The following is a 22,429-nucleotide window of genomic DNA, read 5'->3' on the forward strand; positions in this document are numbered from 1 at the left end:
TGTGTCTACTTTTGTGCCAATACCATACTGTCTTGATGATGACAGCTTTGTAGTAGAGGCTAAAGTGTGGGATGGTGATGCCTCCCGTTTTAGTTTTCTTCTTCAATATTACTCTGGCTATTCGGGGTCTTTTGTGGTTCCATACAAATTTTAGGATAGTTTGTTCTAGTTTTGAGAAGTATGCTGGTGCAATTTTGATTGGGATTGCATTGAATGTGTAGATTGCATTGAAGTCCTAGCATCAGCCATCAGACAACCAAAGGAAATAAAAGCCATCAGAATTGGCAAAGAAGAAGTCAAAACTTTCACTTTTTGCAGACAACATGATACTCTACATAGATAACTCAGCAGACTCCACCAGAAGCCTACTAGAACTGATCCAAGAATTCAGCAAAGTTGCAGGATACAAAATCAACATACAGAAGTCGGTTGCATTTTTATACACCAACGATCAAGCAACAGAAAGAGAAATCAAGAAACTGATCCCATTCACAATTGCATAAAAAAACCACAAAGTACCTAGGAATAAACCTAACCAAGGATATAAGAGATCTGTATGATGAAAACTATAGAAAACTTATGAAGGAAATTGAAGAAGACACAAAGAAATGGAAAAACATTCCATGCTCATGGGTTGGAAGAATAAATATAGTTATAATGTCATTACTACCCAAAGCAACCCTCTGTTTAGTTCTTATGCTTGGTCTCATGCTGGTCGTTGGTGACTGTAGCTGGGAGGTGAGAGAAGTATAGTATTTGTAAACTACAGTTTAAGACGTACTCCTTAGCTTTTCCTTAGGGTGGCGTCCTAAAGGGCTACTTGTTGCACATCTTCATGAACACAGATCTGCAGTAAATCGAATTAGAGTCTCTGATGAACATTCGCTTTTTGCAACGTGTTCAAATGATGGCACAGTGAAAATTTGGAACAGTCAAAAGATGGAGGGGAAGACCACCACTACCAGGTAATACATGCTTGGGAGGAGAATGCATTTATTTAATCAACACATATTTATTGAGTGCTCACTCGGATGGGTGCTGCTTTAGGAACCAGGGATATATAGCAGTGATCAGTGAACAAAACTACCTGTTCTATGGGGTTTTCCTCCTTGTGAGAGGTGACAAACAATAGTGTAAATAAGTAAAACATACAGTATGTTACATGGTAAAAAATGTTATTGGAGAAAAATATAGCAGGGATGAGGAATAGGGAATAGAGTAGGGGTGGGGTAGAGTAGAATTTTGAATAAATTGACTAAGACTACTCACAAAGAAGATGTCATTTGAGGAGAGACCTGAAACAGGTGGAGGAAAGAGTCATGTGGATCTCTCTAGGAAGAGCATTCCAGGCAGAGGGAAGAGAGATTTCAAAGGCCCTGAGGTAGAAAGATGTTTGGCACATTTTGAGGAACAGCAGAAAGGCCTGTGTGGCTAGAGCAGAGTGAGCAAGAGGGAGGAGTGAGAGGGGCCAGATTGTACAGGGCCTCATAAGCTGCTGTAAAGGACTTTGACTTTTACGCTGAATGAGATGGGAGCCTGTGCAGGGTTCCAATCAGAGGAGAAATGTGGTCTGAGTTAAATTTTAACAGAATTACTATGGCTCTTGCATTGAGAATACCGAGGCAGTTCGAGGCTATTACAGTAATTCAAGAAGAGGTGGAGGTAGTGGGAAATGATCAGATTTTGGATATATTTTGATGGTAGAGCCAAAAAAAAAAAATTTGCTAAATGGGTTTGATGGAATATGAGGAAGAGAAAAATAAAAGATGATGGTATGTCTAGCTAGCTATGTAAGGAAAACACTATACCATTGCCCCACTGTTATGGTCAAGATGGAGTTTAGTTATGACTTGAAATCCCTAGGACTCTGTGCTGATGTGATTTCGATAAGTGTGATTTATATTTGTACATTTTTGTAGTTATGTCCCAACTTGCTATGCAGTCTGTCTGCCAGTCCTCCATTCCTCCATCGCCATCAGTCCTACCATATTCATATTTGTTCTGTTCCTAGTTTGGTCTAGGTCTGAACAGAAAGCTACTAGAAATCAAAATTGAATTTCATGTGCAAAAAAGATGTCTCTGGTGCTTTTTCTTGTTATTCAGTGACCACAGTTAACCACAGAGTCATTAGAGTATCTTTGATAACTAAAATAAGTCAAAAGTTGACTCTTTTATTTTTTCTTTCTAAGTTTATTTATTTTGAGAGAGATGGCATGAGAGGGGGGGAGGGCCAGAGACAATCCCAAGCACGTTCTGCACTGTCAGCATCAGAGCCCGATGTGGGGCTGTGTCTCATGAACCATGAGATCATGACCTGAGCCCAAATCCAGAGTTGACGTTCAACCAACTGAGCCATTCAGGCACCCCAAAAGTTGTCTCTTTACTGAACAATTTGGTACGGTTTTGTGCTGTTTTTTTTGTTTTTTTGTTTTTTTTTTTTTTAAAGAGCTCTGCAGTTTTACTCTATGCTTAATTGTTTTTCATGTTCATTCTTTCTTGGCATTGCATTGGTCAGAACATAAATCAAAAACCAATAATAGAATCCCAGAACTCTGGCTCCATTTAGCATTTCTTTCTTTTTTTTTTTTTTAATGTTTTATTTATTTCTAGGAGACAGAGAGAGAGACAGCATGAGCAGGGGAGGGTCAGAGAGAGAGGGAGTCACAGACTGAAACAGGCTCCAGGCTCTGAGCTGGCAGTCAGCACAGAGCCCGACGTGGGGCTCGAACCCACGAACTGTGAGATCATGACCTAAGAGAAAGTCGGACGCTTAACCAACTAAGCCACCCAGGCGCCCCCCATTTAGCATTTCTTATCAACATTTTATTAGGAAATTTCAGACCTATAAGAAAAGTTGAAAAAGTTTCACAGTGAACATTCATAAGCTTGCCACACAGATTTTGTAATTTTACTATATTTGTTATGATTATCCTCCTATTAGTTCATCTTTTTAAAATATATTTCCAAATAATTTGCAGACATCAATCTGCAATCACTTCCTCTAAACACTTCAGTTTATATATCATTAACTAGAGTTCAGTCTGTGTTTATATTTCTTTTTTTGTTTGTTTGGCATAAATTCATATGCTGTGAAATACACAGATCTCAAGTGAACCATTTCATGAGTTGCAATAAATACATACACTTTGCAACTTCAGCCACTCTTAAGATATGGCATATGGCCATCACGCCAGAATGTCCCTTCATGGAAAACCCCTGTCTCCTCCCTGCCTACGTCCATTTAAAAAATTTTTTTCCCACCTTTATTAGCATTTTTATTAGTGTTAGTATATTAAATATCTTTCCTGATACTTATTTTTCAAATGGTTCTTTCTTATATCATCATCAGTTGAATTCATTTGGAGGAGGGGAAGTTCATTTGACATGTGTAAACCTGTCAAGTAAGAACTTGGAATTATTGTTTAACTTTGCAAAAGCCTCTTTTGTTAATTCCCAAATGATTTTTATTACTGAGCCATACCTTCTGTATTCCAGTGTCATATTTTAGGTAGTGGTATCCAAGTGTCACATTTCAGAGTGTGGTATCCCAGAAAATGTGGCAGTTTAGCTGACTGTATGTCTTTGGGAGATATGATATTTAGAGATTGGATTTCCTCTGAATGCAGCTGCTGTCTTGCTTTGCTGTAACACCTGCTGTCTTATGTGTGGAGTATAGTATAGTCCTTGGTGTAGGGGTGCTTCATTCCAGGGTGGGGAAGAAGGGAAGGGAACAGCATGTGTTGCCCTCATCACATGCCTTCATGAATGGGATTAGGGGAGAGGCAGACCATTATTATTGTTAGATCCAAGTGGGGAACAGCTGGTGCCTGGGAAAGAGAAACAAACCTCTTTTTTTCTTAGGAAAAAGTTGTGGGGTTTTGGGTTTTTTTTTTTTTTTTAAGGAAATGTTACTACTATATTCTGACTCCTGAGGTTTTTCCCCTATGCATTCTGTTGGCTGATCACCCAGTTCCCAGTCCTGACTTTCTCATTGAATTATGATTGGTGATTTAGGCCACCTGGATCTTGGCTCTTTTGGTGTTTCCTTGGGGACGAGTTTGTAAAAAATTGTTGCTTTTAAACTTTACATAAATTTGAAAAAACCCTTAATCCTTTATAGTATTCTAAGTTATTTTCCATATCCACCTAGTACTACCCTAGTTTTCATTCATTAGCTTCTTAATTTGGGGGGGAAGTTGAAGAATTTGGTACTTGTTGATGTGATGATAAAACGTCTCAGTGGAGTTCTGTCTTAATGAAAAGCTGATACAATATGAGAGGTGTGCAAGAAAGTTCTCAGTGTTAGGGTTACATATAGAGTCACTGATAGTGTTTGAAGGTTGAAGTTTTTGAGTGGTATGGCTACTCTGAAGAAAAGGGAGCATAAAGGCCTATAAAAGCCCTGAGGATGCCAGAGGCCTTGATCTTTGCCAATTGAATTTGAGAGAAAGGAAGAGAGTGGCCAAAAAAGGATAGAGAGGTCAATCAAGTTATGTCAGACTGCAACAGAAGAAAGTTTTAAGAAAGGAATTTAGAGGTGACTCTGAAATATAATAAAGCCAATTGGCACAATTGGGCATTCTCATATAGAGTGCCCTTTGGTGGAATGCAATTGATATATCCATCATCCCTGGAGTGCTTTTTGACAATATATATATTTCAAGCTTTTATGATGTCCATATCCTAAGGAAATAACTAAGAATGAATTCAGAGATTTAGTTTTAAGGCTGTTCAGAGTGACTTTCTTTATAATAGTAAAAAAAAAATTAGAAACAAACTTGAGGGTCAGCAGTAGGGGTGAAATTGGAAAAAGAAGTGATGGTGCAAAAACCAAACTGATGTTGTGGGAATAAGTTTTTTGATGACATATATTGATATATTGTATGAGAAAATAGGTTTAAGAACTCATGTAGGGTTTCTGTTTTTGTAATGACAACGTAAGGATTTCTAAAAATCTGTTCCTTCATAAAAATAGAACACTGGCAAATACTGTCAAAATCAACTTTCCCAGAGCTCTAGAAATTAAATTCCTGAATTAGTCTGAAGAGTGTTGTTATTCAAGAAAATCAGCTGACTCTCAGAACATTGAGCCATACGTTCCCTAATTTGATCCCCTTTTACCAAGCAGTGCAGTAGCTTTGAAAACTAATAGCTGCCCAACCCTTTATCAAGTTTTGCCGTAACTTCGAAACTCACAGTCTGACAACTGTGGTAGCCATGAAAACCAGAAGCTTTGTTGTGACTGGAGGGGTCATAAAGTCTAAAAGCCCCATCTCTGGGAAATTGTCACTATTTGACTGTTCTGCCAGCTTGCTGGAAGCTCCATTTTTAGTTCTGTCTTTATTTTATTGGATTCATCCTGTTCTTTGAGAGAAATTCCGCCCACAGCACATTCATTGAAATTATCAGTGCTGTTTAACACTGCAGTAGCCAGAGGCAGCATTACCAGTTGTAAGGGGCTGACAAAAACTTAAAAGGAAGGCCTAGGAAATGAGATGTCCGTAGAGGCCTTTGAAAAGTTCGGACCCCCATGCATGTGTAGGGTTGTTCACTGCCCAAGAAGGAACTGAGAAGACGCTAAATTCTCGCCTTTAGCTGACCCTGAGCCTCTGTACAAGCAGGAAATGAAGGATAAGGCAGAGTTGTAAACAACTTGTTGAAGGTGTGCACAAACACAGAGAGCCTCAATAAAGGCTAGAACATTTATCATTGCAAGCATAAAGGGAAATGTCTGTCTAGTCATTAGCTGACTACTAAGTTAACTGAACAAAGACTTCAGTGGCTACACATGAGAAAGCATACAGACTTTATAGAATTAGTCCAGGAAAGTCACTAAATAAATAACCTTGGAATATTATTTCCAAAGTTGACATATGAATTAGATTATATAGTTTTAACGTTTGTTTATTTTGAGAGAGAGAGGGAGAGAGGGAGCGAGCAAGCACATGCAGGTACACAAGCAGGGAACGGGCAGAGAGAAGGAGAGAGAGAGCCAAAGCAGGCTGTGCTGTCAGCCCAGAGCCTGGGATGGGGCTCAAACCCAGGAACTGCGAGATCATGACCTGAGCAGAAATCAAGAGTCTGACTTAACCGACTGAGCCACCAGGTGCCCAGAATATCTAGTTTTGGACAAAAAATTGCAAGTCAGGAAAGTATGGTCCATACACAGGAAAACACAGTCAATGGAAACTATTCCTCTGTAAGCTCAGATATTGGACTCGCTTGCTAGACAAAGACTTTAAATTAGCTATTAAAAATACCTTCAAAGAATTAAACCATGTCTAAAGAATTAAAAGTAAATTAAGACAAATGTCTCACCAAATACACATATCAATAAGTAGATAGAAGAGATCTATAGAAATTCTGGAGCTGAAAAGTACAGTAATTAAAATAATGAAATAAATGAAATTCAAGTCACATGAGAGGATGAACAGATTTCAACTGGCAAGAGAAAAAATCAGGGACTTGAGGCTAGATCAGTTGACATTATCCAGTCAGAGGTACAAAAACTAAAAAAGAATAAGGAAAAATGAACAGACCCCCATAGACCTGCAGAATGCCAACATACACATGGGAGGGGTCCCAGAAGGTGAGGAGAGAGAAAAAGGAGCAGAAAGAATATTTGAAGAAACAGTGGCTAAGAAATCCCCAGATTCAGTGGAAAACATTAATCTACACATTTAAGAAAGTCAGTGAGCTCCCAGTAGGATGAAAATGAAAGGGAGCCATGCTAGAGACATGATAAATACACTATTGAAAGACAGAGAATCTTGAAAGCAGTGAGAAAAAAATGACTTACCACATATGAGGGACCCTCAATAAGATTAACAGCTGACATTTCATTAGAAATGATGGAGACTGGAAGTCAGTGGGATGACATATTCAAAGTGTTGAAAGAAAAAGACTGTCAGCTGATAATTCTATATCCAGCAAAATTGCCCTTCACAAACAAAGGACAAATTAAAACATTCCAAGGTAAATAAAAACAGGGAACTTACTGCTAGGAGATATTCCCTAAATGAAATATTAAAGGTGTTTTTGGTGCTGAAAGAAAAAGGCATGAGACAGTAACTTGAATCCACATGAAGAAATAAAGAACATTGATAATGGTAAATACTATTTATAAATAAATATAAAAGTACAAATTATTTTTGTAACTTTTTTTACCTGACTTATTTAAAAGATGACCATATAAAGAAATAATTATATAACAGTTTATGGGCTTGTGATATATATAGAATTTGTGTGGCAATAATAGTACAGAAGGGGGGGGGAACAGAGAGATATTAGGGCAAAGTTATTATGTATTAATGAAATTAGTGTTAATCTGATCATCTTTAGATGTCAAATGTATTTCCCAGGAAAACCACAGGGAGAAAAGAAACTTTCAAAAACACGTAATAAAAGAAACTTTCAAAAACACGTAATAAAAGAAACAAGGATTAAAATGGTATGCTAGAAAATATGTTTTTAACACAAAAGATGGCAGTAATGGAGGAATACAACAACAATAACAACAAAGTCTGTGTTAAGACAGAAAACAAATAGCAAAATGTCAAACATAAATCCTACCTTATTGATAATCATGTAAGTGTAATCAAAAGGCAGATTTGGCACAAAGTATGAGAAAACCTGATATGACTATGTGCTTTCTACAAGAGACACACTTTTTTTTTTTTTTTTTTATTTTAAAGTCTTTTAATTCCAGTATAGTTAACATACAGTGGTATATTAGTTTTAGGTGTACAATACAGTGATTCAGCAGTTTTATACATTATTCTAGTGCTCATCATTGTAAGTGTACTTTAATCCCCTTCAACATATTTCACCCATCTCCCTACCCATCTCCTCTTTTAACCATCAGCTCTCTATAGTTAACAATATGTTTTTGGTTTGTCTCCTTTTTGTTTGTTTCTTAAGTTGCAGATATGCATGAAATCTTATGGTATTTGTATTTCTCTGAGTGGCTTATTTCACTTAGCATTGTACTCTTTAGGTCCATCCATGTTGTTGCAAATGGGAATATTTTATTCTTCGAAATGAGTAATATTTCCATTGTGTGTATTTACCACATCTTTATCCATTCATCTATCAGGCGACCCTTGGGCTACTTCAATATTTTGGCTATTATAAATAATGCTACAATTAAAAAAGGGGTGCATATATCTTTTTGTATTAGTATTTTCATATTCTTTGGGTAAATAGCAGTAGTGCAATTCCTGGACCATAGGAGTAATTCTATTTTTAATTTTTTGAGGAACCTCTATACTGTTTTTCACAGTGGCTGCACCAGTTTGTATTCTCACCAATAGTGTATAAGGGTTCCTTTTTTTTTTTTTCCCACATCTTTGCCAACACTTGATGTTTCTATTGTTTTTTATTTTAGGCATTCTGACTGGTGTGAGGTGATATCTCCTAGTGATTTTGATTTGTATTTCCCTGATGATGAGTGATATTGAACATCTTTTCATGTGTCTGTTGGCCATCTGTATATCTTCTTTGGTAAAATGTCTGTATGTGTCTTCTGCCTGTTTTTAATTGGGTTATTTGTTTTTTGGATGTTGAGTTGTATAAGTTCTTTATATATTTTGGATACTAATCCTTTATCGTAAAGGTCATTTTAAAATATCTTTTCCCATTCCTAAGGTTGCCTTTTAGTTTTTTGTTAATCGTGTCCTTTGCTGTGCAGATGCTTTTTTTTTTTTTTTTTTTTTTTTTTTTTTTTTTTTTTTTTTTTTTTTTTTTTTTTTTTTTTTTTTTAATGTAGGCCCCATAGGTTATTTTTGCTTTTGTTTCCCTTACCTCAGGAGACCTATCTAGAAAAATGTTGCTATGACCCATGTACAAGAGATACACTTTAGATCCAAAGACTAATAAATTAGTTGAAAGTAAAAAGACTAAAAAAGATGCAACATACAAACAGTACCTGAAAGAGCGCTGGAACAGCCATGTTAATATTGGAAAAAAAAAAACTTTAGACAAAAAGTGCTACTATAGTTAAACAAGGACATTTTATTATAAAAGGACCACTGCATCAGGAAAACAAAACAATGGCAAGCACATGCACCTGGTAATGGATCTCCCAAATGAAGCAAAAGCTGACAGAATTGTAGGGAAAAGAAAGATAATTCCACAATAGTTGAGACTTTAATGCTTTCATCTTTGAAATGAAAGACTTTATACCCATCTTTCAAAAACTCTTCCAAAAACCAAACGGAACATTTCCTCACTCATTTGACAATGCCAGTACTAACCTCATGCCATAAACAGACAAATAACATCACAAGAAAACAGCAGACCAATACTCATAATTAATAGAAGCATAAAAATGCTAAATACTAGTTAACTGAGTCCAGCATATTAAAATAATCATATAACATGACCAAATTCAGTGTATCCCAAGACTGCCAACCTTGTTTAACATATGAAAATTAATCTAGGAATATATCCTATTAATAGAGCAAAGCATAAGATGGTGATCATCTTAGCAGAAAGCATCTGACAAAATCTAATACACTTTTATGATTATAAACAATTTAGCAAACTGGTATTAGATGACCACAGCTGACATCATACTTAATGGTGAAAGACTGAACGCTTTCCCCTTAAGATGAACCAAATAAGGAGGGATGCTCTTGTCCCTCCCGTTCAGCACCATACTGGAGCTTTTAGAGAAATTAGATAAGGAAAGGAAATGAAAGGGATACAGATTGGAAAGGAAAAATGTAAAGCTATACCTGTGGAGCATAATCTTGTTTATAGACTTTCTTAAGCAATACAAAGAAAAACTTACTAGAACTAACAAACGAGCTCAACAAAGTTGCAGAATACAAGATGATGCTGTATTTGTACATACAAAAACCAGTTGCATTTCTGTGTGCTAACAATGATTGATTCAAAGATGAAATTAAGAAAATAATTCTATTTACAATAGCATCAAAAAGAATAGGAATAAATTTATCAAAAAAGTACTGAAAACTATAGTATACTGAAGACCATAAAACATCACAAGAAATTATAGATCAGAATAAATGGAGAGACAGCCTATGTTCATTTAATGGAATACTTAACGTTAAGATAGCAATCCTCCTCAAATTGATCTACAGATTGAATGCAATCCCTGTGACATTTTCAGGGATTTTTTTTTTTTTTTTAGGAATTGACACTCTGATTCTAAAATTCATAAAGTAATGCATATGGTTTAAATATAGTCAAATTACTCTTGAAAGAACCAAATTGGAAACTCATACTTGGAGATTTGCTACAAAGCTACACTTGTCAGGATAGTGTGTTACATAAAGATAAGTATAAAAATCAACGGTATATGGTATAGAAGTGATCTGCAAAAATACATTTATGATCATTGTTTTTTGTTAAGAATGCCGAGACAGTTGTATGGAGGAAAGAATAGCATGAACATATGATTCTGGTTATCCAATGTGCAAGAGGAAGAATTTCCATTGAATTTTTCAAAAGGGATTGTAGGCCTAAATATAAGAGCTAATCTGTAAAATATATGCATGTAACTATGCATGACCTTAGATTAGGCAGGAATTTCTAAAAAATGGCTTCAAAAGCACAAATGACAAAAGAAAAAAACAGACATGAGACTTCATCAAAATTATAAACGTTTGTGCTTCAAAGGACACTGTCAAGAAAGTAAAAAGACAAACTACAGAATGAGAGAAATACTTGTAAATATAAATATAGAGCATATATAAAGAACTCTGTTCAATTCAGCCATAAAAGGACAACTGAAAAATAGACTAAGGATTCAAATAGATGTTTCTCCAAATAGGACCAATAAGCATACAGAAAGCTACTCCACATGATTAGTCACTAGGGAAATGCACATCAAAACCATGGTGGGATACCACTTCACACCCACTAGAAGGTCTGTAATCAAAGACAATAACAAGTGCTAGAGAGGATGTGGAGAAACTGGTACCTTTATACATTATTGGTAGGAATGTAAAATAGTGCAGTAACTGTGGAAAAACAGTTTGACAGTTTCTCAAATGCTAAACACAGAGTTCCCTAATAACCCCTCAATTCCACTCATAGGCATAAACCCAAGACAGTTAGAAAACACTTGTTCACACAAAAATCTGTACATACATGTTTGCAGCAGCATTATTCATAATGGCCAAAAAGTGCAAGCCACAATGTCTATAAGCTGTTGAACGGACAAACAAAATGTGGTGTATCCGTACAATGGAGTATTATTTAGCCATAAAAAGGAATCAGATGCTGGCACATGCTACAACATGCATAACCTTGAAAACATTATGCTAAGTGAAAGAAGCCTGATCCAAAGGTCAGCTAGCATACTGTATGGTTCAATTTATATGAAATTTTGGAATAGGCAAATCCCCAGAGACAGAAAGTAGATTAGTACAGACTTTCTTCAATTTATTATGGGGTTATGTTTTTTGTTTTTTTGTTTTTGGTTTGTTTTTTTTTTTGGCGCTGCAAAATTTTATTTTTCATAAAGATTTTTTTTTTTTTACAAATAGTTTATTGTCAAATTAGTTTCCACATAACACCCAGTGCTCATCCCCACAAGTGCCCTCCTCCATGCCCATCCCTGCTCCCCCCCCCATCCCCATCAGTCCTCAGTTTTTGTCAGCATTCAAGAGTCTCTCATGGTTTGCCTCTCTCCCTCTCCCCCACCATTTTCCCCCTTCTTCTCCCCCTTGTTCCTCAGTTAAGTTCCTCCTAATCCTCTTATACGTGCAAACATATGATATTTGTCCTTCTCTGCCTGACTTATTTCGCTCAGCATAACACCCTCAAGGTCCATCCATGTTGCTACACATGGCCGGATTTCATTGTTTCTCATTGCCATGTAGTATTCCATGGTATAGATAAACCACATCTTCTTGATCCATTCATCTGTTGATGGACACTTAGGCTCTTTCCATGTTTTGGCTATTGTGGAGAGTGCTGCTATGAACATTGGGGTACATGTGCTCCTATGCATCAGCATTTCTGTATCTATGGGGTTATGTTTTGATAAAGCCATCATAATTTGAAAATATAAGTCAAAAATGGCATTCAATACACCTAACCTGCCAAACATCATAGCTTAGCCTCACATACCTTAAACGTGCTTAGAATTAGAACACTTACATTAGCCTACAGTTAGGCAAAATCATTTAACATAAAGCCTATTTTATAATAAAGTGTTGAATATATCATGTAATTTATTGACTATTGAAAGAAAAACAGTGGTTGTAGGGGTTCATAATGGTTGTAAGTGTATCAGGTTTTTCTTTAAATGTTTATTTATTTTGAGGTGGGAAGGGGCAGAGAGAGAGGAGAGAGAGAATCCCTAGCAGGCTAAGTGCTATCAGCTCAGAGCCCGATGTAGGGCTCGATCCCACGATCATGAGACCATGACCTGAGCCATGACCCCTGAAATCAAGGGTCAGCTGCTCAACTGGTTGAGCCACCCAGGTGCTTGTATATATTGGTGTTTTTTACCCTCATGATCACGTGGCAGCCTGGGAGTTGCGGCTTGCCTGGCACTGGTCAACGTCATGAGAAGATCAAATTCAGAGTTTGAAGTATGATTTCAACTGAATGTCTGTTGCTTTCACATCATTATAAAGTAAAATAATTGTAAGTCAGGGATGGTTTATAGTTGCCAGGAGCTGGGGGAATGGAGGATTGGGGAGTGACTCCTGATGGGTATGGGATTTTTTTGGGGGATAATGAAAGGTTCTTGAGTTAGATAATGGTAAAGGTTATAAAACTTAGTGACTGTATTGTCAATCTGCTTAAAAGAGTGAGTTTTATGATAGGTAAATTATGTCTCTATATTAAAAGAGAGGGAGAGAGAGCAAGCAAATGCAAGAGACTGAGCAATACTGGTATTCTTTTCTCTCCCAGTGCCTACTCTCTGGCTCTCTACTCATCTACCATACTGGTTGGGGCCTTGTAGGCATTATGTTTGAGAAGTATGTCCAAAGATTTATACAGAAATGCTTACAGCAGCATTATTCATAGTAGCTAAAAGGCAGAAACCACATAAATGTTCATCAACTGACCATGGATAAACAAAATGTGGTATTCCATACTATGGAATAATACTTGGCTATAAAAAGGAATGAATGAACCTTGAAAACACTATGTTAAGTGAAAGAAGCCAGATACAACAGGCCACATAATATAGGACTGCATTCATATGGAATCTCCAGAAGAGACAAATTCATAGCAAATTTAAGCAAATTTGTTTCCAGGGGGCTGGTGGGAGAAGAAAATGAGGAGTGAATGCTAATGGGCGTGAGGTGGGTTTCCTTAGGAATGTTGTAGACTTAGATACTGATCATCTATGCAGAATTCTGTTAATATATTAAAAATTGCTGAATTATTCACGTAAAAATACTTTATGGTATTTTCTTGCAACAAAGTTGTAAATACAAAATGAAGTAGAAAGTAATGATTAATAAAAAGTATACATGTTCCATAGTTAAGAAGCAAATAAGAATATATTGTAACATGTATAGAAAATCCTTTAGAAGGATGTATGACAAAAGGTTAATAGTGCATCTCTATGAGTGGTAGAATTATAAATGTTTTTATCTTCTGTATTTTTAAAAAATATTTATTTTGAGAGAGAGCGAGAGAGAGAGAGAACACGTGGGTAAGGGGCAGAGAGATTGAGAAAGAATCCAAAGCAGAGCCTGCTTTGTGTTGTCAGCGCAGAGCCTAATTTGGGGCTTGATCCCACTCACCTGTGAGATAATGACCTGAGCCAAAACCGAGAGTCGGACACTTTGCAGACTGAGCCACCCAAGTGCCTCTTTTCTGTATTTTAATAATTTTTAGTAATATGTATTAGCTTGTATTACAAAATGAAATAAATAGAAAAGATAGGAATACATTGGATGAATTAGGGGCTTGTGATCTTTTATGAGTACGGCCCCTTAGAAAGATGCGTATGTGCCTTACGAAGGAGGTATTGAAGGAAGGAATTGGTGATAATGGGAAACACCCTGTGTAAATGATGTGTTCAGGAAGTTCGGCATGAATTTGAGGAAGGAGAGTAGGCAGCTTGAGAGGTCAGCATGTGTGTGGGAGAAACTGAATATTATAGTATTTTGCATTTATGAGTGTTTTATTTATATATTATTTGTGTATATATATAAAAAAATATATATAATATATAATATATAAAAATATATATAATATATATATTATACAATATATATATATTGTGTTCCAAGTAGAGAAGTTTTTTCCTATATGAGTAAACTGAGACACAGAGCAGGGGAAGTGGCTTGACCAAGTCATGTGGTAGTCAGTAGTGGAGCTCAGGTCTTTGAACCCAAAGCCACTGCGTTTCCTGCCGTGTCAGGCTGCATCCCAGGAATTACAGAATTTGTGAAGGGTGCAAGAATAGGGTTTAAGGTGTTGCGAGACTGGCAGGAGAACTGGATGGGGACAGCCAAGTACGGGAGCTCCAGCCGCAGGGAGGATGGATGGGCCTTATGTGATAGGAGGGAGGCGTGTAAGGATGGTCATATGAAGATAGGAGAAGAAAACGTGATTTTGTGTCAGTGCCTTTGAGAGGGAGTCTTCAGTTATGAGAGCCAGGAGGTGAAACAGATATCAAAGTAGTACTTTTTGTTGTTTAATAGCCATGTGGATACTTATTTAATACCAGCATCAGTAATGCTCTTGTGGCTCTTGCAGAAATTTAATCTGTTTTCTTTTGTGCAGATCTATTCTTACCTATAGCCGGATTGGAGGACGTGTCAAAACACTTACATTCTGCCAGGGGTCCCACTACTTAGCCATTGCGTCTGACAACGGTGCTGTCCAGCTTCTTGCAGTTGAAGCCTCTAAGCTGCCAAAGTCTCCTAAGATTCAGCCTCTCCAAAGCAGGTATCTCTCTCTTGTGTTTTATTAAACTGCAGTTAGTGCACTAGCGTCATTTAACCCTACCTTGCCAGTGTAGTGTAGGTCAACCGAGGGCCTGTTAGATTGTACTTCCTTTTTTTATCACATGAAATAAATAAAACTGTGTTTTGAACTCAAATCTGTCACATGTAGTTAATTTCAGAAAACTATGTCTGCGTATCTTATTTTCTGTCAGAAGGTCAGAAGGGCAGCTTTGAACTTGCAGCTCATCCCAGTCTGGAATCTGTTTGAATAACCTAATTATCTGTTACGTCTTCTGTCTCCGCTACAAAAAGCAAAAGTCTGGCTGGCTGATTTTTAGAATGTTCTTCATCAAGAAAATGCGAACGTTGTCAGCATTTTTACTTGGCATTAAAATGTCTGATGTTGATGGGAAATGGAGTGCTGCTTTTAGTCAGATGATTTGCTTATCATTTGAAAACAAAATACTGGCTGGTTTTACTTAAGAATTTCCTCACTTCTTACAAATTGTAGTTGCTCACAGATTAAACACATACAAGTAAGATATTTAAAGATAAAGCAGAACAAATTTTCAGCTGACAATTTTGTGCTACCCACCAAGGATTACAAATACAAATAAGACATGTTATGCTTTCTAAGACACTGCAGTCTAACGGAAGAAACAGACCAGTTAACAGATGATTTCAATTGCAGTGTGATAATGTGCCAGTGTTACAGGGACAGCGGGAGCCAGCTTGCAGGGGGAAGGGAATGGGCCTGGTGGAGGGGAGACGGATGTTAGCTAGCCAGCCAGAGGAGTGTGGTTGAGAAGGGCACGGCACACACGGGGTGGATCTCACAGCAAGAACGCAGGATGAGCAGATTCCTATGGTTTAGTAGATTATAAGGGGTAGCCATTGAGTAGCAGAGGAAGAAAAGGATGTATGTTGCATTATCTAGGACTTTATTGTTTTATTATTTGTTTAGAATTGCGTTTTGCTTTTGCCATTAAAAATGTGTGTTATTTTTAACACATTCATTGAACAGATGTGGGCAGCTTTTGTCTAGGATATGTATATTGTCTTTAACTAAAAAACAACTCCCTGCCAGTTTTCCTTAAAATTGTTTCGGCAGAGATGACTGTCCAGCAGTATACCTATTGAGATCCGTGTACGTTAACAACGAGCTGCTGGCAGATTGCGTTGTGTAATGACTGTGCTGGCAGGACACACAGAGACACGCGCATTCCTTCCACAGGTGCCACTCAGCTCACAGCACTGTTCACTGTGATTGTTATGGTCTTAACCCTAAGCAAACACTGATGACGCAGATTGGGCGATTGTGCCAGAATGTTTAGTAGATTTCAGCCTGCCTGTCAGCGGTTGCTCCAAAAAAACCTTGCCATGAATCTTTTTTTCCCTTCGGTTTGCTTCATTCAGTCAGATCTACTGTTGTCATGGCTTCTAATAATTAGAATTTATAGCACCTTTCACATTTTATTTGGCATTTGGACTTTTCATCATCCTTCTAGGGGAAGCATAGTCAGTATTAGAATGTTTGTAAAGTTGTTTATCTAAGACACAGAGGTTAGTGGACTATAGCCTGCAGTATGGCCCATAGCTAAGAATAAGGTGTGCATTTTCAAAAGATTGTAAAAAAAAAAAAAATGAATACGCAATAGAGATACGTGATTTGCAAAGCCTAAAATATTTACTATTCGGCTCATTACAGAAATAGTTTGCTGACTCCCAATCCAACCGTTAAAACTAAAATAGTATATGCTGCAAAAGCCTGATTTGTACTGATCAAGGAGGCTGGCCAGTATGTTTATAATATTCTTTTTAGTTTAAAAATGCCTCAGCTTGAAAAATAGATATACCCGTATAATGGGATAGTACATAAAAGAAATAAAAAGGAATATGATATTTTATTATCAGTAATGAAAGGAATAAACTTTTGATTCATGCAACAATCAGTGCATCCTAATCCTTTTTGCTGATGAAAGAAGTCAGACCCAAAAGGCTATTTATTGTATATTTCCAGCTTTGTGTGATATTCTGGAAAACATAAAATTATAGTGAAGAAATGAGATGAGTAGTAGTCAGTCACAGGTGGGGATGGGGGTAGGAGCTGACCACAGAGGGGCTGCACAAGATAATTTTTGGCGTGTGGACTTGTTCTCTGTGGTTCTATGGTAGAGGACACATGGCTATGCATTTGTCGTAAGGCACAGAACTCTATACCACAAAGAGTGAATTTTACTGTATATAAGTTATAAGAAAAAATGAACTCGGATATAGGAGGAAAGGTAGAATGCTCTCTGTGATAAATCAGTCTAATTCTATACAGATGAATCCTATAGTTACAATGGAGACTGTGGGCAATGAAGGAGCCAACCTTTAGAATACCATAGAAAACAGCGGTTTCTTTAGAAATCTTAAGATTCTAATATCTTTAGAAAATAGTGGTTTAATTGGATACTGCAAGGCTAATGACAGAACGGAACTCAGACACTGTGTTCTAGTTGGTTCTCACAGCAGTGTGGTTTATCAGTTCTAAAACTAGTTGTGTAGTAAGGTTATAAATAAGAAAAGGAAGATGGCTAGAATGAACTCTGGTCGTAGATATCAATATGGATTCAGTATGGAATCATGATATATTTATATGCATATGTGTGTATGTGTGTGTGTGTGTGTATACATATGTCCACATACATATATAAAGATACAGAAGTACATACATGTGTGCAGGTATGAGGTATAGTTTACATATTTCAGAGTTCTGGCCATTGAGAGGGACTGGAGCAGGGGACTCTCCCCTCCCCCCAGCAGTGAGCACTTAGCACACAGACCTTGGTTTTTAAATACTGTTTTTCCATAAAAGGAACCAGGGCTCCTTGGAGAACTGGTTGATTCCAGGGCTGGCACGGTGAAAACACAGGATGAATCTGAAGTATCTTGTGCTGCCAGAAAGTTAGGAATTGGTTCAAAAAAGCACATTGAAAGGGCACTGGAACCAACCTGAGAGAAAGTTAGAGCAACTTGAGCAACAAAACAGACAGCAGTAGTATTGGGTTACAGCTTGCAAAATAAAATATCTGTGAGTCCATACTGATGTAAATAAGTAAATAAATCATGGGGAAAGAAGTGACAGTTCTTCTTTATAGAAAAATTCTAGTAAGTATAGAAGGAATGAGGGACATAGTCACCATTAGAGCACCATAGGTATGATCTGTCAATGTATCCTAAAATTTGTGGACAAAATTTTAAGCAGAAATGGGATTTTTACACTGTCTCAGAAGTATTTTTCCTAAAGATTGAGTGGTTATAAATGGAAAATAATTCTGCAGTGGAGAATCCTGGCAGACACTACCTTAGCCAAATGATCAAGGTTAACATCACCACTAATACGTTCTAATTAATATCAGGTACTTTCTCGTATATGACTGAGAAGGATGTTATTTCATGGTTTCCTACCCAGTAGGGTATAAACTGAGTTTGTTTGTGAAAACACTAGGCAAACTCAATGGAGGAACATTCTATAAAATAACCTATAGTCTTCAAAAATATCGGAATCTGACTGAAGGTCAAATTGAAAGAAACATGACAACTAAATCCTGTGGTATCTTGTTTTGGATCCCAGAACAGTAAAAGGACACAAATGGAAACTAATAAAAATCTGAATATGTTCTGTATTTTACTAGTATCATACTAAGATTAATTTCTTCGTTTTAATAAATGTTCTGTGGTTATGTAACATGTTAACACAAGGGGAAGCTGGCTGAAGGGTATACAGGAATTCTTTCTACTATTTTTGCAACTCTTCTGTAAGTCTGAAACGCCTCAGGAATCATTGGCTTGATGGGTCAGAGTTCTTTATGCTTAGAATAAATTCATCTTAAATGGAGGCTGGTGCTATGTTTTCAGTGACTGGAAAAGTCTTTGCCTTTTGTGTATTTCTTTAGAATTCTGGACCAGAAGGATGATGGCTGTGTCGTGGATATGCATCACTTCAACTCTGGGGCACAGTCTGTTCTGGCCTATGCCACCGTGAACGGCTCTCTAGTTGGTTGGGACCTCCGGTCTTCAAACAACGCATGGACTTTGAAGCACGATCTGAAGTCAGGCCTCATCACCTCCTTTGCTGTGGACATCCACCAGTGTTGGCTCTGCATTGGTGAGCTGACTTTGAGGTCATTGACTGGGTTGTGAATGCCACTAATGTCTGGAATTGCCTTCTTGTGAACATTTTTTCCTTCACTGGTAATTTTTTCCCATCTCCTTTCTTTAATGTTCTTTATATTACAATCACCTGAAATTTTTTTTTCATTAAAAAACAGATTTGAAAGAGTGATAGCATTATCCCTATGCATAAAAATTTCCTTTTTCTCTTTGTTCCTAACTGAGCCTCTTTGTAATCATTATAGTGATCAGATAACAGTGGCATTCTGTTATCCTGCCTGGGAAGCAGCAGGCTTGGTTTATGAATGAGAGCATTTGAGTTTGGTCGGACTCGGTTTTAAATTCCAATAACCTCAGGCAAGCTGCACTGTTCTCTGAGTTTCAGGATCCTTATCTTCAAATGGGGCTAATCTGTTCAAGGGCTGCTTTGAGGATTTAATGAGGTAAAAGCACCTATCATGGGGCCTGGTACTGGAGAAGAGCTAAGCACCGGTTTCTCACCCCATTATTCCTCTTCGCCCTCCCTTCCTCAGAGGTCAAGATGTATCATGTGATCTTACTGGCTGCATTCCTCCTTTTTAGTTTCACATTTTGGCCCCATAGGGCTTTGAACCTGCCCCTTGAAAATGTACCCACATCTTAGTTTTTCCCACTTGGCACTCTTTCTGAAGAATTCTAATCTGTTGTCCTTGAATTTTGGTTTCTAGATTCCCTGACTAACATTAGGACATTGTTAAGTATCTGCCCTTTCCTTTTTTATATACAGTTTATATGAATACATTATGTTTGCCTTCCATGTGAATAAATGGCACAGGGACAGGAGACTGTGATGCCAGACCTATAAGAGTAGATATGAAACTCAGAGCAAATTAGTAAATGGCAGCGATGGCTCTCAGGTACCCTGATCAGCTTTGAGGGCAGCCAGCACAACCTATGGGCTGTTTGAGCATTGTCCTGGAGTGGGGCAGGGTGACAGAGGGACCCTGTTGGCCTGTGTCTTTTCCTGATCCCAGGAGCTCTGCTAGAATTGGAGATCAGTCCAAGAATATGCTCTCTGCCTCTTTCGGGACCAGCTCGTCCGTGTCAGTAATTCCGGGCTGGCACTATTCTTTCGGGATGGGAGGCTTCTCTGTGGCGTTTGTCATGGGCAGACGTGCAGGTATTGGCCACCCCAGTTTCTTCTGTGACTGGATACCCATACCTGATCCCAGAATGTTTTGGAGAGAAGGGCACAGGGAATGATTGAAGTCTGATAATAGCTACAGAGCCGCAGCCACTCAGGGGTTGGCAAAGTGACCATTGAATGCCAGTAAAACATCTTTGGTGAATTAAAGCATTCTGCAAATTTTGACCTATCAAATCCAGTTTATATCTTCTCTAGACCTTTTGTTTTCTGTGAGTGCCTTTGGCAATTAATGCCAGTGTAATTACTTATTCATTTTCAGTTTGTTTATGAAATACTTCTGCAGTAGCTTTGTGATGAGCACTTCGTATCTATATTTGATAACTATAAGTACTGTTTGACACCAGGGAGATAGCCTGACCTATGAGAACAAAGAATGAATAAAATACATTCACACAAAGCTAATGCTATTTATTATTTGTATAAATGCAGCTTGATGTCCTTTAAGCATTAGAGGGTAATCTTTTTTACTTTTTTTCTCCTTTAAGGTACAAGCAGTGGAACTATGGCTTGTTGGGACATGAGGTTCCAGTTGCCAATTTCCAGTCACTGTCATCCCTTCAGGGCTCGAATCAGACGCCTCTCAATGCACCCTCTGTATCAGTCCTGGGTGATTGCAGGTAAAATGGAGGGCTGGCTTTCAGGTGTTGGGGGTTTTAAAGAAAGTACGTAATCCCCTGCTGTCACGACTCATGTTCTCAGAGTTTTATTATGTGTAAACCAAATGCTTGATTTTGTTTTGTTCTGATTATGGAAGTTCCCACCCCTGCTATCTCACTGTCATTTCTTATTATCTTTAAAAACGACTTCATTAATCGCCACCGTCACCTTCCATTGTTGTCTGCCACTGTTTCCCTTTCCGATTGTTTTCTTTCTCCTATATTTTTGTTAAAGTTGCCGCCTCCTTCCTAGAAATCCAACTTAGAAACCTTGACTCATCCTTGTCAGTTGCCAAATCTTGTTGATGTGTTTCTTGCCCACTTCCCTTCCCATCCCTCCCCTTACCAGGCATTCAAATTTTCTTGCATGACTGCTGGGCAAGTCTTTGAAACTCACTTTCCTCATCTGTAAAATGTGGTTAAAAATACTTTCCTAGTAGCATTGTAGGAATTGGAGATAAAACATGTGAAGCACACAGTCTGGCACACATGCAGTGCTTGATAAACAGTAGCTTGTTATTCTTAACGTCTTCTCACTGGTCGTCTTGCATGCGGGCTCCCCCACCGGACCCTTCTCGTACACGTAGTCCAGCTCACACACTGTTGCCATCAAAGTCTCCATGTTGCCAAATTCCATGGCCATTTAGTCTGCTCGCTTCTTACCTGACTCATCATTTGGTCAGTTGATAGTTTTCTCTTTCTGAAATACTTCCCTTACCTGACTTCAGGGACATCACTTTCTTGATTCTCCTGTTTATTGATTTGCTGATCCTCCTCATCTTCAGACTTTTAAATCATGGCCAACCTCATCTGCCTTAGGGCTCAGTCTTTGGTCCTTAACCCTTCTCTTTCTACACTGATCTAGTTCCATGCTTTAAATACCACATTTATTCACATTTTTATAGCTACTTAAAATATTCAGAATCTGACCACTTGTTACTGTTTCCATCAGAGTCTCTCTTCTGCCCGCCACCATAATCTCTTGTCCCTATTAATGCAGTATCCTTGTAACTCCCTGCTTTAATCCTTCCTTCTTAAGACCGTTCTTCCTGCTGCTCAGTGCCTTCCCATTCCAGGTTACAGCCAGACTCCTCGTGGGGATCTGGCCCTGCCACCTCCCTGACCTTCTTTATTGGCCAGGGTTCCAGTAGGAATCAGATGGCCTACGCATCATAGGATATTTTGAGGAGTTACCTCGCCAGGAACTGCTGACGAGAATGTGGGTGTAGGGGCATCATAAAAGCACAATGAAATAGGGCTAGTACCAGCAGGAGGGGAGGGCATGGTTACTGGAGTTTGGAAAAATGAATAGAGAAGGGCACCTTGAGAGGAGCGGTGATTTTGATATGAGCCACACAACCAACCTGAGCTGGGACAGGCATCTATCCCTTTGGTCTCCTGCTGGGGCTTCCATAGGCCTGTATTCATTTCCTATGACCGTTTTATCCTCATGTGTAATAAATTACCTAAAGTAGGTAGCTTAGAACACTACACGTTTATTCTGTAACCGTTCTAGAGGCCAGAAGTTTGAAATAAGT

General features: G+C 38.0%; 1 protein-coding gene across 1 annotated transcript in view; it reads left to right on the plus strand.

The window, feature by feature from the left end:
- Positions 1 to 22,429, plus strand: part of PIK3R4 (phosphoinositide-3-kinase regulatory subunit 4) — a 79,743-nt gene that overhangs the window by 53,513 nt on the left and 3,801 nt on the right. Inside the window, exons 13-16 of the mRNA XM_039242227.1 lie at positions 800 to 965; positions 14,728 to 14,892; positions 18,833 to 19,044; positions 20,721 to 20,852. Coding sequence (XP_039098158.1) covers positions 800 to 965; positions 14,728 to 14,892; positions 18,833 to 19,044; positions 20,721 to 20,852 — 675 coding nt within the window. The remainder of the gene's footprint in view (positions 1 to 799; positions 966 to 14,727; positions 14,893 to 18,832; positions 19,045 to 20,720; positions 20,853 to 22,429) is intronic.

The sequence above is a fragment of the Hyaena hyaena genome, unplaced genomic scaffold (genome assembly GCF_003009895.1).
Source record: "Hyaena hyaena isolate Hyena2069 unplaced genomic scaffold, ASM300989v1 scaffold_210, whole genome shotgun sequence".
NCBI lineage: Eukaryota > Metazoa > Chordata > Mammalia > Carnivora > Hyaenidae > Hyaena > Hyaena hyaena.